At 33.1% G+C, this 17,185-nt stretch overlaps 1 protein-coding gene across 9 annotated transcripts in view; it reads left to right on the top strand.

Moving 5' to 3' along the window:
• Rictor (RPTOR independent companion of MTOR, complex 2) overlaps nucleotides 1-17,185 on the top strand; it is a 114,476-nt gene that overhangs the window by 79,639 nt on the left and 17,652 nt on the right. For 6 of the 9 annotated variants that reach the window (XM_013514946.1, XM_005386229.2, XM_013514942.1 and 3 more), the window contains 13 exons: nucleotides 400-535; nucleotides 896-1,095; nucleotides 1,561-1,687; nucleotides 2,080-2,244; nucleotides 2,408-2,484; nucleotides 3,860-3,938; nucleotides 9,972-10,081; nucleotides 10,520-10,607; nucleotides 12,145-12,237; nucleotides 12,598-12,704; nucleotides 13,132-13,361; nucleotides 15,358-16,366; nucleotides 16,651-16,722. In XM_013514946.1, coding sequence (XP_013370400.1) covers nucleotides 400-535; nucleotides 896-1,095; nucleotides 1,561-1,687; nucleotides 2,080-2,244; nucleotides 2,408-2,484; nucleotides 3,860-3,938; nucleotides 9,972-10,081; nucleotides 10,520-10,607; nucleotides 12,145-12,237; nucleotides 12,598-12,704; nucleotides 13,132-13,361; nucleotides 15,358-16,366; nucleotides 16,651-16,722 — 2,493 coding nt within the window. The remainder of the gene's footprint in view (nucleotides 1-399; nucleotides 536-895; nucleotides 1,096-1,560; nucleotides 1,688-2,079; nucleotides 2,245-2,407; nucleotides 2,485-3,859; nucleotides 3,939-9,971; nucleotides 10,082-10,519; nucleotides 10,608-12,144; nucleotides 12,238-12,597; nucleotides 12,705-13,131; nucleotides 13,362-15,357; nucleotides 16,367-16,650; nucleotides 16,723-17,185) is intronic. The other 3 variants (XM_013514949.1, XM_005386232.2, XM_013514945.1) reach the window with 1 other exon arrangement.

Raw genomic sequence — 17,185 nt, 5'->3', positions numbered from 1 at the left:
GGATCTAATTGCCTCTATTTGGATTAGATTATAGGTCATGAAATTATATTGAACTAAATTAAATGGAAGCTTAGAAATCATTATACTAAATTATGTCCATAAATTCAGCTGTCTGAATTTACCTTCTATTTATTCAGCTTTACATTCTAGTTGTGGAGTGTTGTGTCATCATTTTTCCTACTACCCTTTTAAGCATCTCACTATAAAATTCTTACTCCATATATTCTTTACATTTTTTTTCCCTTTTTTCTTTTTGTGAGATGTGCCAAATTTGTTACTAAATTACTTAACGTTTCCCTCAAATGGTTCAGATCCAGAACATTTCAAAGCCTGTCATAACCTATGAACAAGATTGTAAAATAATTGGTTTCTCACATTGTTAATTTATTTTGATATTAGATTTGTACGAAGACTTCTTTATTTTTACAAGCCCAGCAGTAAATTATATGCCAACCTGGATCTGGATTTTGCCAAGTCTAAGCAGCTCACAGTTGTTGGTTGCCAGTTTACAGAATTTCTTCTTGAGTCTGAAGAGGTAAACACTCTATTTTCAAAGCAGACTTTTTTAGATTAAATTTATCTTCCTTCTCCTCCCTTTTATAGCCGTCTGTTTTATTTTTATTTCTGAGTAGGCATAGGTTGTACTTGGACTCATAGGAAATAAACCCAGACCTAGGTGTGAATCCCGCCTGGCTAGTTATGATACTTTGGGCAAGTTTTCTACCTGCTAGAAGATATGGTTTGCCTTCTGGGAAATGGAGACTAAGACTACCTCTAGGTAGCACTGTATTGAATAAGATTAAAAACAGCATGTACTCAGTGACTGGTGTTTATTATCATTAACTCATTATTACATTCTTTTGTACCTGATTAAAGTTGATTTTTCTAATTATAGGATGGGCAAGGATACTTAGAAGATCTAGTAAAGGATATTGTTCAGTGGCTCAATGTCTCCTCTGGAATGAAACCAGAAAGAAATCTTCACAATAATGGTTTATTGACTACTCTTAGTCAACACTACTTTTTATTTATTGGAACACTTTCTTGCCACCCTCATGGAGTCAAAATGCTGGAAAAATGCAGTGTCTTTCAGTGGTGAGCATCCATCCCTTGATTCTGCTAGAATATATATTTAAACTTTATTTTTAGGGTGGTTGGTTATATGCTGTGTTTTTTAGTCTGTGCATATCTGTTGCTAAGTTTTATTTTTGAAAAACTTAGAGTTACCATGTTACATATTCTTTTTTATGTTTTTGTCATTAAATGTTTTCTTTCAGAAATGTTTGTTTATATTAGGAATTTTAAAATATTTGTTAAAATGTTGTCTCATATCTACTGTATCATACACATACAAAGTGCTAACTGGGTAGTGATAGATGTGTAAATTAATTTCATTGTAATAATTTCACAAGGTATACATTAATCAATTCATCATGTTCCAAACCTTGAATAAGTAACATTTGTGAATTATATCTCAGTAAAGCTGGAAAAAATGATTTGTTGGACTAATGATAATCCATGCAGTCATTTCTAGTAGCCTTTATCATTTTCTTTTTTTAGTCTCCTTAATCTTTGCTCATTGAAAAACCAAGATCACTTGCTGAAACTGACTGTTTCCAGCTTGGACTACAGCAGAGATGGATTAGCTAGAGTCATCCTTTCAAAAATCCTAACGGCAGCTACTGATGTGAGTATCACATGTGCAATAAAAGTGTACTTTTATTACTAATTAATTCAATACTTTGTAAATTTTTGGCTAAGCAGAATTATAAATTTTGAGAATATAGGACAGAAACTGGAGAATATAGGATAGAAATTAGACTTTAAAATTTTACTTTCTATTCTCCATATAGTATCTGTATAGTTTATCAAAACAAAGAAACTGTTGGATGCAAAGTATTTTATTTTACTAGTACTAAGTAAATATTTTTATCAAAAAGTAGACCATCTATTTCAGTTCTGCTGTCCTTTTCAAGTAGCAGAAGTTTCCCAAAATAAATTCAAATAGACTGTGTTTGATGAAATTTGGTTTGTTTTACTTGTTTTTTGATTTCTCACTATTTTCATTTATCTTTATAGGCCTGCAGGTTGTATGCGACAAAACATTTAAGGGTATTGTTGAGAGCTAATGTTGAATTCTTTAATAATTGGGGAATTGAATTACTAGTGACTCAGCTACATGATAAAAACAAAACAATTTCTTCTGAAGCTCTGGATATTCTTGATGAAGCTTGTGAAGACAAGGTATGCTTCCTTTATTAGTGAAATATTTATGGATGAATTTTTATTAAAATGTTCACTTCTCATTGACAATACATGAAACTAATACATGTAGTAAAGGCAATTTGGAAAAAAGATGTGTTATCTTCGTGCAGTTGTTAATTGACCTAATAATTATTTCATCTAGGCCAATCTTCATGCTCTTATTCAAATGAAGCCAGCTTTATCCCATCTTGGAGACAAGGGTTTGCTTCTCCTCCTGAGGTAAATTCTAAATCAACTTTCTTCTGGTTATATTTTTTGTTGTGTTCTTTCTATTTTCTATATTAAAGCTGGGTTCAAACCTGAGTAGGAAGCACTATCAAAGAGTATATACTGTGGAACTTCTGAAACTGGACTTATTTTTCTTTCATTTTTGTTTTTCTAGTACGTGTTTGCATTTGATTACATTCCTTGTAAGAAGTTGGTACATGTATATAACACATCTTAATTCTTATTTTCATCCTTGTCCCTATCCTCTCTCTCCTCTCCCTCCATCTCTTGGTGTTTTTCCCTTTTTGCAAACGATCTATCTCCCTATTTTCTATTATTTGTCTTTTTTATTTTGCTCTTTATTTATATTTTTAGTTTCTCATAGAAGAGAAACCATATGAAATTAGATTCCCCAGGATAAAAGACTCAGGTAAAATACAGGCACCAGAAATGGAAAAACAAGTCTCAGAAATACAGATGGCCAATTAATACATGTAAAAATGTTCACTGTCTCTGGCTATTAGAAAAATGTAGATTAAAACAACACTGAGATTCTACTTTACTCTAGAAAGAATGGCTGTCATCAAGAAATGAAATAACAGGAAGTACTGGCAGGGCTGTGGGGAAAAGGAAATCTACATTGTTGGTGGGAATATAAACTAGTGTTAGCCACTGTGGAAAGCAGTATAAGATTCCTCAAGAAACTGAACATAGAAATTCCACTTGACACAGGTATTTCCCTATTCCCCTTCTAGGTGTCTTCCACAAAAAGTTAAAGACATCATATTACATTGATAGGTACATACACCCATGTTTATAGCAGCAGAATTCTTAATAGGTAAATCTGTGAAGAAGACTGTGTCCATCAATAGATGAATGGATAATAAAGTGCAGCATTTATATACAGTGGAGTACTACTCTGCCATAAACACAAACTTGAGTCATTTGCAGGAAAATGTATGCACCTGGAGGACTGTTTTAGAATCTTGCGCATCTTTTTAGTTATTCACTGTTCTTTTTTTTGTTTTGTTTTGTTTCCCGGTACAGTGAATTGAACTCATGACCTTGTGCTTGCCAGGCAGGCGCTGTGCCGCTGAGCTAAATCCCCAGTCCCCTCACTGTTCTTCTTAAATGTGGGTTTTTGTATTTTTACATTTCTTTGTTTCATGCTTTCTATTGACATTTTCTTTATGGGGACCAGGTTTATGAGTTTTTTTGGAAGATTATAGAAATTTATTTATAACTGTAATTTAATAAATTATAGATGACCTTTTCATTTTAAAGGGCAAAGGGCAACTACTCTTAAAGTCTTTTAGTGCCATAAGCTTTAGCTCTTTAAACATTTTTCATTGTACTTTCTTGAACTGTGGTGTGTTTTAATTCACAGATTTCTGTCCATTCCAAAAGGGTTTTCCTACCTGAATGAAAGAGGTTATGTAGCAAAACAACTGGAAAAGTGGCACAAGGTAACTTGCTGTTGAGTAATGTTGAATTTATATGTTTTTATCTTGGGAAATAGAATTATGGATTTAGAGGGTAAATTTTCTCTCATCTTCAGTGTTTTAAACTGATAAGATTAAATACTCAAGCATTCATATTGTCAGGTCCTAAGTTCTATATAATGTCTTACTAGTATTTATATTACATTTTGCTTTACAAGTAATGTCATTTTATATTCTACTAGTATAATTTATTGTTACCATTACTTCTTTTATTCTTGAGTCTCCTATACTGTGCAGTACATAGACTGCAACTTTCCATGATTCTTTTGTGCTAAAACTAAATAATTGTTTTAAATGAAGGAAGGTTAAAAACAGTTGCGCTTAAGCAAGTATCATCATCTAATTAAGCTTTATTTTAGGATGCTACTTTATATAAATCTGTGAACAAACTTGCTATCATAGGTAGTAGGAAACCTAAACAAAGAGTAGTTTTGCAGATAGTATACTGACAGCTCCCTAGCTTCCCTTTAGCTGGTTATCCCTGTAGCTTCATTATTTTGTTAAACATTTTTAAATTGTCAAGGCATCTTGAAAATCCATATTCAGAATAATTTATATCAATATAAATGATTTTTAGATTTCCATCATTTAAGATGATTTATGATCTTTCCTGACCTTTATTTAGTTATAAATTATTTGTATTGTCTGTATTAAACTATATTTTGTATGAGATTCTTTCTACATGTACTAAAACTTTTAATAAAAGATATAATTTCAAGCATGAATTCTTTCAGTAATTGATGATCTAATTGATCCTAGGTCACAGAGTTTGAAAATAGCTTTATTTCTTAAAAAATAATTAGATCAATCACCATAATAAAATTAATTGCCTTTCATTATTCAGAAAGTATTTAGCAAATCTGTTGCACTGCTTTCAAACAGTAGGTTTAAATAGAAGTGGTGTAACAAAGGCATGTGCAAGTGCGTAAGGGAATGCTAAGGAGAAATGAATGATTGATTCTACATTGGGGGTTACCAAAAGAAATGTTGGACAGGCTCAGTGAAGAATTCATATTTGATATAGTCTCAAGAATTAAGTAGGCAAGTAAATTGGAAGAATAGTGTTCCAAGAAGAAAGAATAGAAATCTGGATGGATTATTGAAACTTTTTTTTTTTTTAGAGAAAGGCACATTCCAAGGGCAGAAATAAGTGGATATGGCAAAATGGTGCTACAATGATAAATTAGAGCTAGGCAATGGAGGTGTTTGTAAGCCACAGTATATCATATTAAGAGATTCAGTTTTACAACATAGTGACCATCATACTGAGGGATTTGGAATTTTATATATACTAGGGGATCTTTATAAGTCTTTGAAGAGTTATCACAGTCAGAACTGGGATTTAGAAATATGACAGGCTGCACTATAGATGAAAGTATGCTCATCAAAGGAAAAATCTAGCAATATTGACACTGGTTTGTTTATAAGCCAGAGTCAATGAAGGCCCGAACTTCAGTGATAATAAGGTTGGATAAGCAGAGTCACTTTCTAGGTATTTAAACAAAAGGTGAGCCACAATTAAAATTTGTGAACTGAAGCCCCAGGAGAGTATACCTGTAATCTCAGCATTTTGGAAGGCTAGGGCAGTAGGATCAGAAGTTTGAGCTCAGCCTGGGAAACTTAGCAACTCACCCTGTCTGAGAAATAAAAATGGGCTGGTCTTATAGCTCGGTGTTAAGGTCCTGGGTGCAGTCTTGAGTAGTGTTTAAAAAAAATGTGAACTGATTCTGTACAGTGAATGAGGGGTCCAACCTGACTTAGAAAATTTCTAATTGAATGATTGAATACATAATGGGTCATCATTATTAGATGATTGCAAAAGTGATTTGCAGTATGAAGTTAATGAATTTTGGGTCTTGAACTATGTTGACTATGGGATGACCAAGTAATGGTATAACAAGAAATATTTGAGGATACAGTTCTGGAGTTAAGGTGTGTGTGGAGAATGGCAGTCATATGGTAGTAATTGAAACCTGAAATGAACAAGGTCTCTAAGGAAAATGTCAAGAGCACAAAAAAGGGAAGACAAAAATTTTCCTTAGAGAACACCCTGGCTTAATAAGGGAAAGAACGGAACAAGGAGAATGAGAAAAAGTTACCAGATAGAATAGTGTCATTAAAGGAAGATTCAGGAAGGAGAAGGCAGTGTAGCCTCAGAAGATGAACACTGGAAAAGAGGCTGTTAAACTGGATTATTAGGTCATTTGTGAATTTTACTAGATCAGTTTTACCAGATCAGCAAAGGTATGAATTGTAGTTACAGGTATTTAGTGTATAGAAGGTGTAAAAATGTAAACACTAGTCAGCTCTAATTAGAGAAAGGAAGAGGAACTGCTTACCATTGGACTTAAGTGCTTTTCAAGTTGATTCCATTTAATTCTTATAGTACTCCTATAAAATACATTATTACTCATTTGTGAATGAAAATGTTGAGGCTGAAAAGAATAATCTAATTGATCCTAAGTCACAGAGTTTGAAAATAGCAGAACATAAGCACTAAGTTCTTTCTGAACCCAAAGTCCATGTTCTTCCTCTGCTTTTAATTTCCTTCAATATGTTGTGAGAAGCTATGCCAAGAAGTAGGCAGACTGTAAACCATACTTTTGTTTTAAAGAAGATAGAGATGAGAATGTATTTCGAGCAAGGGGAAATACCTAATGAGGCCAGAGACACAGTTGGAAAGGGGCACAGTTGATAAAATGGATCCCTGGCAAGGGAGATGATGGAGCTGAATCACAGACGAAGAGATGAGTCTGTAAGAAGTAAAGGCACCTCTTCCCCTAAGAAACCCAGAAGATCTTACAGATGACTTTTGTAAGTCAGTTTGAAGAAAGGAGGGAGAAAACTTCTCTTTCATCTCCTTTCCATCTTTTATCTCATTTTTCAGAGAGCTTTTAGAGTATCTGTGAACTTCTTAGGGTGTTAGAGTGGGCTGCAATAAGACTGTACACTCAGCCACACTTAAAAGGTTTCTGTAGATGCTGGTGTGACCATAACAGAGCGTCTGTGACTCATTGCCTTGTTTTATATAGCTCAGAGGAACACCACTTCAGAGTATTTTCTGTCAATTAGATTGATCATTTCTAAAATTTTTAGTTAAGTGCAAATGTCTTTCTTCTTTCCATTTACTGTTAATTATTTTATTGAGGCAATTTATACTTGAGATTGGTTTTAAGTCAGATTTGGGCAAACTGACAGCCAGGGTAAATATAGTCTACTACTTTTTTGTGTGTGACTTGCTAAGCGTGATTGTTGTATTTTGAAATGATTTGGGAAAAAAATCAAAAGACTATTTTGTGACCAATGATAAAATTTATATTTTATTTATTTATTTATTTGGTACCAGGAATTGAACTCAGGACCTTGCGCTTGTCAGGCAGACACTTGAGCCACTGAGCTATACCCCCACCCCCAAAATTTATATTTTAGTGTTTATAAAGTTTTGTTGAAACATAAACATACTTTTTCATTTATAGCTATGGCTGTTTTCAAAATGTCAGAGTTAAATAGTGGTAAACAGAGATATGATGCAGTATTCTCTCTGGCCGTGTATAGAAAAGCTTTGTCTATTCCCAATATCAGTGATTTCGGAGAAGGGAGACTTATAATAAATACATTACCAAGTACTTCATGACTCAAAACCTTGTAGATAATCATTATTGACACCCTCACATTTATGATAGTGATTAGGTATTACCTCTCAACTTTGCGTCATTGACTCCGGCTCTTTATGACTATAGTAGTTGTATTGTGTTGGAAAACATGTATTTACTTTTTAAATTTTTTGGTATTTTCACTGCCTGTAACTATTTTGAAGAAACTGGACTCTGAAGCATAAAAAAGTATTCTTCTATCACTGCAGCACCTCCCAGCTGTTCTGTGTGATCCTTTCTTCCTGCTCCTGGATGAAATGTTGAGCATATCTCCTAGCTTTTCTTATCAGTTAGTGAACAAATTTGTTTCTTTTTCAAGGTAATAAAATATCAAGGCTCACACAATATTAAAATTCCACTCATTCAATTTAACACCTTCATCACTGAACACAGGCCTACTATAGACATAAAAAGTAGAGTGGAGGAGCTTAGGTTTCATCACTTTGTTGCTCATCTTTCTGCCTCATATACAAGCTGCAAGATTGAGGCTAGGTTTGGAGTAGGAAGAGGAAGGAGTAAGGGAACAGGACTAGTCTTGGTTACTTACTACAAATGTTATGTCGGGTGGTTAGGTGTGAGTGCGGCAGGTTTCAAGCGTTGAATTTTTGACTTGAAGTCTGCTTTCAATAGGTCAGAGACCTCATATCTTGTTATGTCTCATTTACAGTTGCCTGAGGGCAGTTCATGAGGCTCCTCTGGCTGCCTACTTAACAATTCTACTAATAGCAAGAGGTCAACCTTCAGTGACAGGGGTGTGGGGGATTTCCTTGCCTTTCCAGATGGGTCATTTTGGGAAGTATTTTCAAGATGATCCTTATCAGAAACTGAATCAGTTTCATAGCTATAAATCATACACTTCACCTTTTTCTCCCTAAATGCCACTGGCTCAAAGATTAACCTGGACTGGCACATGGATGTAGCTAATCCTGAAAATTACATTTTATTTTATGTGCCCTAATTAGTTTTGTATTTAGATTTGCACAAATAGAGAAAAAGTATTGATAATATTTCACTAAAACCTCATTTACAAAGTAAATGTAAAACTTAAAAAATAGAAAAAACTTTTAAAGGCTGTATAAGTTGAGTGTTAAAGTAACCTATCAAATTGAAGTAGTCTAAATGGTTTTTAAAAAGTCTCTCAGCTGGGAGTTGTGATGCATGCTTATAATTCCAGCATTCAGGAAGGCTGAGGCAGGAAGCTTGTAAATTGGAGCCTAGCCTGAGCAACTTAGCAATTTAATGAAACCCTGTCTCAAAAATTAAAAAGGCCTGGAGGTGTTGCTCAATGCATCAACCTCTGGATTATTTACCCATTAATGCAAAAAAAAAAAAAAGAGAGAGAAAGGAGCCTAATTATGTATCTCTCTACCCGCTTATTCTGTCTTTTCTTAGACTTAATGTCTGTTAAACAATTTCTTTTCATTCAGCTAGATGTTATATACATTTATAAGAATATGTCCTTTATTTAAAAATGCAAATGGATCAGTTCAGTTTACAAATATAGATAGAACTCAGATTAACATTTTTCATTAAGCAGTGTATCTGAGAAAGATTTTGAGACGAATACATTCAAATGTACCTCATGCTTTGTAATGTCTGCATAATATCATCAGCCCTATTTTGGTGGACATTGAGATTGTACTCAACTTTTTAGTTCTATAAACAGCGTTCATTGAATAGTCTTCCATACATATTATTCATGTTTATGGAAGCATGTCTATTGGATAAATTTCCAGAAGTATAATTGTTAAGGCAAAAAAATATTGGAATTTGAATTTCCAATAAATACTACCAATTTGCTTTCCACAGACTTTCCAGCAATTCTTCCTTGCAATTTCAATTTTAGTAATTAAGATGGCAGTGTGAGTAACTCAGTTGAAAGGATGTAACTGGAAGTTTTCAGGCGTTAGTAAGATTTTAAAAAAATCTTTTTTCATTTGACCTTAATTAGGAAAGATGCCTTACTGGAAAGTGTTAAAATGATAGAGTTCAGTTAATTTCCATTTAAAATTTTCAGTGCATACCTTCAGAGTTTAATTAATATTAAGAAGATAAATTTTTAATGGGAAAGAGGATTTAAGTAAGATGAAAAAATTTACTCACTTATTTGGACCCCAAAATATTAGCTGAAAAGGGAGGAAATACAAGCAGAAAACTTAAGGATATGATAGAATGTTTGCATTCATAATACCCTTACTCTAACATTTCCCCAAATTTTTTCATTTCTAAATATGTTCTTTTCATTTTTCTCATATTTATGCTTTAAAATTTGCTATGTGCCTGACATAAATTTAGTGAAAGTCATTATGATATTGCATACAGTTAAAATAATACTACCTTCTAGGAATATAATTCAAAATACGTTGACTTGATTGAGGAGCAACTTAATGAAGCACTTACTACTTATCGGAAACCTATTGATGGTGATAACTATGTTCGCCGGAGTAACCAAAGGTATGGTCCAGTTAGTGTAGCAATTCATTATAAACTTTAGGTATGAAATTTAAAAATCAGTATGAAAATAAGTCAGTATTTTTTTAAAGTTTTTTTGAGTTCTCACACTGTCATACATGAAATGGGAAAAATCTTTGTATATTGATTGCTGGAAAAATTCCATTGGCATTCATAGCGTGTTAAGTACATTTATTGATGTAGCATTCTGTTCACTCTACTCTCGCCTTACTCAACTTTTTCGTTTTTACTCTTTTACTAGTAGTAAGACCTGATAATACTATTATTTTTCCCGAGTAATCTCTTGTTTTCCTACCTCTGTATTTTTAATTAAATTGGAAAATTATATCTAATTTTATCTATTTAATACATTATTAATAGTCATTTTAAGTTAGCAGTTAAGTGGGTCAATAGCTATCTGAATCATCTTTCTTATACTAGATTACAGCGTCCTCATGTCTACTTGCCGGTACACCTTTATGGACAACTGGTACACCACAAAACTGGCTGCCATTTACTGGAAGTACAGGTAAAAACAATTTGCTTATTTAAAATCATGATGATATTTAAGAAATCTTAACATTCAAATGCTATAAAAAAAAGCGGCATAATTGCTTTTCAAATTATTTATCTTATAATTGACTTAGGTATTTTATATTTATAATCTTGAGAAATGTTACTGGCTTGCATGCATTTCCCTATGTTACCTTTCAAATAGCTAACTTTTGCATAGGGTAGGCCACCCAATATTACTCGAAGGTCTTTCCCTTATAGTTCATTGGAGAAATCAAAATCTCTTTAAAGAGATAATAAAAAACGAAGTTCTTCCTCTCATTGAAAAATTGAACTTGAACCTGTATCAGGTTCAGTTATCCTCAGTATGCAACTAGAACTAAAAAGCTACTGCTTGTAATTAGTTCCCTATTGTCATGTAATACTACATAAATGTATCAGTCATGGGTGAGTAGTAGTTCTTCGAGTATAGCATGTACACTACACTTATGGCTATGAATGTGTTTTGCAGTTAGCTGTTTTCAGAGAAATAGTTGTAAAAATATTTGTTAGTGTGAACAATAGTACTTTAGCAATTTGGACTCTGTCAGTATTTATCTCAGGAGTCTAAAGTTTAATATAAATATATTTCACAGTTTTGTGTTTTTATGTTTGTGAAAACTGTTGGCAATATAGCTTCATGTTAACATTTGATGATAAATTCACTAAAAATTTAAATGAGCTTCTTATTGTCTTTACCTACATAGCATGATAAAATCCAAGCCAGGTATAACGCCACATGTATATAATCCCAATTACTTAGGAGACTGAGACAGGAGGGTCCAAGTTTGAGGACGGCCTGGAAATTTAGTGAAACCCTGTTTCAAAATAAAAATACAAAAACGGCTGGTGCTGCAACTCAATGGTGGAGCGCTTACCTAGCATGTGTGAGGCCTTTTAAGTTCAGTTCCAAGTACTACACAGGGCTGGGAATTTAGCTCAGTGGCAAAAGCGCCTGCCTGGCAAGCGCAAGGTCGTGAGTTCGGTTCCTGGTACCGGAGAAAAACCAAAAAACAAAAAAAAAAAAAAAAAAAAAGAACCAAGTACTACACAAAAAAAAACTCAAAATGGTGAAATCATAATTATGACTTTTTATGATTTTAGTATAAAGCTTCTTGAGATAGGTAGTATTAGTATCCCTATTTTAGCAATTAGGAAATCAGGGCATGGGAATTTTAAAGTAACTTTTAATTTTTTTTTTGGTTTTTCTCCAGTACCGGGAACCAAACTCACGACCTTGCACTTGCCAGGCAGGCGCTTCGCCGCTGAGCTAAATCCCCAGCCCCTAAAGTAACTTTTAAGACCACATAGCAGCTAGTGATAACTCTAGAATATGAACTCAGAACCTGTGCATTAGTGCCACCTTCTAAGACATTTTGCATAAAAATACTTTAGAATTTTAAATACACAAAAATGAATAAAAGTAAATCTTAAAATATGTTTAATAATGGGATAAAAATACATTAAAAGCTTAATGTATTGTTACTTACATGATTTATTTTTAATTTCTCCAGAATATTATTACAGAACTCTGTCACAATGTTCGTACACCAGATTTGGATAAATGGGAAGAAATTAAAAAACTGAAAGCATCTCTTTGGGCCTTGGTTTGTAATAAACATTTATGTAAAGTCTTTGCAAGTTTTAGATTTTTTTCATTTTCCTTTAATACTAAATCAATTAAAATTATTTTATTTGGAACTTGTTCTTAGATTAATATTCTAGGACCAGAATTGTTCTTACCAATTTAAATATTTTTATGTTGTAGAAATATGTGGTTAAATAATTACTTTTCATGGCTCTTATGTTTTTGCTAAGACAAATAGAACATTAATGTATTGGTAGCATTCCTTATTTGAGGATTTTTTTCCTCTCCTAGATGTGTTTTAACTTTGTTTTGTGGTACTTTTTGAAATCACTTGAATAACTTACTTATATAAGTTTATTTGATATGTATTTTCTTGCAGGGAAATATTGGCTCTTCAAATTGGGGTCTCAATTTACTACAGGAAGAAAATGTGATTCCAGATATACTAAAACTTGCAAAACAGTGTGAAGTTCTTTCCATCAGAGGGTATGTCATTTAATCCAGACATCTTCTTAACCCACATATTATTATTTACAAATAGATATAAGGCAGAAGTATTATATGATTGACAACTGTTCTAATGATTGAGAGTTTTAAATATATTAAGTTAAACATCTTAACTCTTTAATATTTTCATTTTTATTGTAATATTGAAGTTTACCCTATAAGTAGCAAAATAGTTTGTTGAGATAGCCCAAATAGATTAAGATTAGAAAAGGTTATATACATATTTTTTGCTAAGATCACATTGTATTTTATTTTGTTGAATTATTAAGTAGATTTGCATGATCTTTATTGCTGCTAATTTACTCCTAACTAGTTTTTCATAAACCAAAAACTTTTTAATGGCTTTTAAGTAAAACTCAAATCTCAGCATGGAATTATAAATGTTCATTACTTCATTTATGTACAGGACCTGTGTATATGTACTGGGGCTCATAGCCAAAACCAAACAAGGCTGTGATATTCTAAAATGCCACAGCTGGGATGCTGTGAGGCATAGTCGCAAACATCCGTGGCCAGTAGTTCCAGATGATGTAGAACAACTCTGTAATGAGCTCTCATCTATCCCAAGCACCCTAAGTTTGAACTCAGAGTCAACCAGTTCTAGGCATAATAGTGAAAGTGAATCAGCACCGTCAAGTAAGTACTATGGTAACTTTATGTAAAGTTAGCCAATATTAACATTTGTATTTTCAAATCTTACATATATTTGTTACATTCCTAATTTTTCTAAGGTATTTGACAGTAATACCCTTGAAGAATGCATTTCTGGAGTATTAGTCACAATTCTATGTTGTTGTTTTTTTTCCTTGCTTCCTAAGTAGCTTCTGGAAAATGCTGCATTGGCTATATAATAAACATTTTGCCAGCACAACCAGCTTTCTTTTTCTGTCATCCAAAAAGAGACAAATCTAAGTATTTATGTCTACTTTCTATGTTTGCTTAATCTTTTTACTCATTTTTCAGATATAGGAATTACTGATCCAGAATATATTTGCTAAGAGGTACTATGGTTTTGTTTTTTTTTTTTTTTTTCTGGTACTGGTAATCAAACTCACGACATTGTGCTTGCCAGGCCAGCATTGTCCCGCTGAGCTAAATCCCCAGCCCCTAGGTACTATGTTTATGTCTGCATTTTTGAGCAAAGTACTAAATTTTAAAATAGTGGAGGGTTTGGGGATGTAGATTATTAGTCTTAAACCATTAAACTAAGTGGAAAACTGCTTGCCTAGCATGCATGAGACCCAGCAACACACACACACACACACACACACACACACACACAGTAAAACAGTAGAATTCATCAAAGATTAGAGTATCACAAATCAGTTCTATATAAGCAGTTTGTGATTTCAAGCCCTCTGCTAAGTAAGTGTATAAAATTTAAGGTATGATTCTTTTAAGAAGATAATACAACATTTATTGAGCTATATTTCACATTTATTGAACTATTTTTCACCAATATTCAACTGTATTTCAGTATATTTCAAGATGCCTTGAATTATAAGATGCAATGATACTTTTGTGTACCACTAAGAAGGAAAAAATAGAATACCTATTCAACAAATGCATGCCTCTGATAACAAGATGCAGCTTGACTTTAGAGAAAATGAATGCAAAATGGCATAGCGTAGAATTGAAAAATTTAGAAATACAAAATATCTTGCAAGTTCATTTAGGATTTTACTTTGCCTTCTTTAGAAATATATTTGAAAAAGTTTATAATTATCCAACAGAAAAGTTGAACTGCATAGATGTCATTAGACACTGGGTCTGAGTTACTTATTAGAGTTGGGCACTGAATTCAGATGAATTTCTTAGTTCTTAAAGCAAAATGGAATGGAAACATCATTATTTTAAATAGGTTGTGAATTGGTTCTCTCTAAATCCAGTCATTCCTCCAAACCTGTGGGGATCCAGTACCCTTTGTGGATACCAAAATCTATAGATGGTCAGATCTCTTATATAAAAGGATGTTGTATCTGTATAACTTACTCAGTTTCTTGTGTATTTTATATCATTTTTATAGATTACTTATACCTCATGCAAAATAGATACCAAGTAAATAAGTATTATACTCTATTGTTTAAGGATATTCATATGTAAAGAATAATGACAAAAATATGTATATGTTTAGTATAATTGCTTTTTTTCCTGAATATTTCTGATCCTCAGGTACTTGAGTCCATATAGACACAACCCACAGATATAAAAAGGGCCAGTTACATACTTTACTTACAATTTGGAAATTCATTTCTTGTAAGATGAATTTTTTCTGCTAATATATAAAATAATCTGTACCAACTGAATGAGCATCCATGCTTAAATCTCCTTTGTCCCTTTAATTTCAGCCTAAATATTTGAAAAAAATCAAAAGAAGCTTCATGTGAGTTGTATCGTAGCGTGTCTATCATTTTTCTTTGGAAATAACAGGATATCCACATAATTTCACATTTTATTGAAGTCTAAACTCTAGTTGTCAAAGAGGTACTTTTCATGTAGCTCAGTGGTTTAACCTTTTATTTTTAAATTGTTATCCCCCCCACATGACTATTGAAAATTTTTTAAATTTTTCTGAAATGTTAGGTCATTTTTCATTTTTTATACCCTTTAATTAGTGACCTTTCAATTACAGGTATGTTCATATTAGAAGATGACCGGTTTGGCAGCAGCTCTACTAGTACATTTTTCCTCGATATCAATGAAGATGCAGAGCCATCGTTTTTTGACCGACCTGGACCCATAAAGGATAAAAATTCATTTCCTTTCTTTGCTTCTAGTAAACTTGTGAAGAATCGCATCTTAAATTCGCTCACTTTGCCTAATAAAAAACATCGTAGTAGCAGTGATCCAAAAGGAGGAAAACTGTCATCTGAAAACAAGACAAGCAACAGACGAATCAGAACACTTACAGAGCCCAGTGTGGACTTTAATCATAGTGATGATTTCACACCTATATCCACTGTACAGAAAACATTACAATTAGAAACCTCATTTGTTGGGAATAAGCACATTGAAGACACTGGTAGTACTCCAAGTATTGGAGAGAATGACTTAAAATTCACCAAAAGTCTCGGGACAGAGAATCACAGAGAAAACACAAGCCGAGAAAGGTTAGTTGTAGAAAGTTCCACAAGTTCACATATGAAGATACGTAGCCAAAGTTTTAATACAGACACTACAACAAGTGGCATAAGTTCAATGAGCTCCAGTCCTTCACGAGAGACAGTAGGTGTAGATGCTGCAACTATCGACACAGACTGTGGAAGTATGAGTACTGTGGTAAGTACTAAAACTGTTAAGACAAGCCACTATTTGACACCACAGTCTAACCATCTGTCTCTCTCCAAATCAAATTCAGTGTCCCTCGTGCCTCCAGGGTCTTCTCATACACTTCCCAGAAGAGCACAGTCCCTTAAAGCACCTTCTATTGCTACAATTAAAAGTCTAGCAGATTGTAACTTTAGTTACACAAGTTCTAGAGATGCCTTTGGCTATGCTACTTTGAAAAGATTACAGCAGCAAAGAATGCATCCATCCTTGTCTCACTCTGAAGCTTTGGCATCACCAGCAAAAGATGTGCTGTTTACTGATACCATCACCATGAAGGCAAACAGTTTTGAGTCCAGATTAACACCAAGCAGGTGAGCAAATATATATTTAAAAATGAATAGTGATGATTTTATTTTTAACAGATTTAAATGTAAAACATTAGTCAGGAACACTACATAAGCCTCAGAACCTATCCATTAGTAATTGTTTACTAGAGTAAGGCTATAAGCTCCTTGTTACCCGATATGATTTGAAATGGATTCTTGCAGCTGCGAGGGAGGGGAGCAAAACTCCATTAGGCCCTGAAAATAAACGTACATGTTTGCAAGGATACACAAGTCACAAGCTTTTTTTATTTATTTCTCGCTTCTGCAAGGATCGATTTTAAAAAGAAGTATGTCGGGGGGATCAGGAGCTTAAGACCTACAATAACAAACAACCTTTTCAGGTAGGTCAATTTAAGGCTCCAAAAGTTGACCTTTATCTTTTTGTTATTATTTTTGTAATAACTGAAAAATTTCAGTGAAATTATTTCTAGTTTAAGTATATAATTAAGTAGGAACCAAATAAAAACTTAAAATGAATTAATGGTCCTCAAAACTCAGTAAGAATTTCCATATTATATTTAGATCATATTAAACTATACACAGTGAAAATTTAGATTTTACCTTTAAAAGAGATGCAATATTAAATGTAATTGTTGAAGAAATTTCCATACCTACGTTTTTGTTACTGGGCCAAATGCTCCTAAGAGACTTTCTTTAGTTTTAAATTATATACTTACGTTATTTAAATAGAAGAATTGCTGATAACAGATAATAGATTTTGTCCTCCCTTTTTAATAAATTATGTAATGTCTTACTTAATTGGAACTCACCAGCTTTGGTACTGTCGTGGTTCCAGAGCAAAGC

The sequence above is a fragment of the Chinchilla lanigera genome, unplaced genomic scaffold, assembly GCF_000276665.1.
Source record: "Chinchilla lanigera isolate Chin_1 unplaced genomic scaffold, ChiLan1.0 scaffold00025, whole genome shotgun sequence".
NCBI classification, from domain to species: Eukaryota; Metazoa; Chordata; class Mammalia; order Rodentia; family Chinchillidae; genus Chinchilla; species Chinchilla lanigera.
This window is presented reverse-complemented; position numbering and strand designations above follow the sequence as displayed.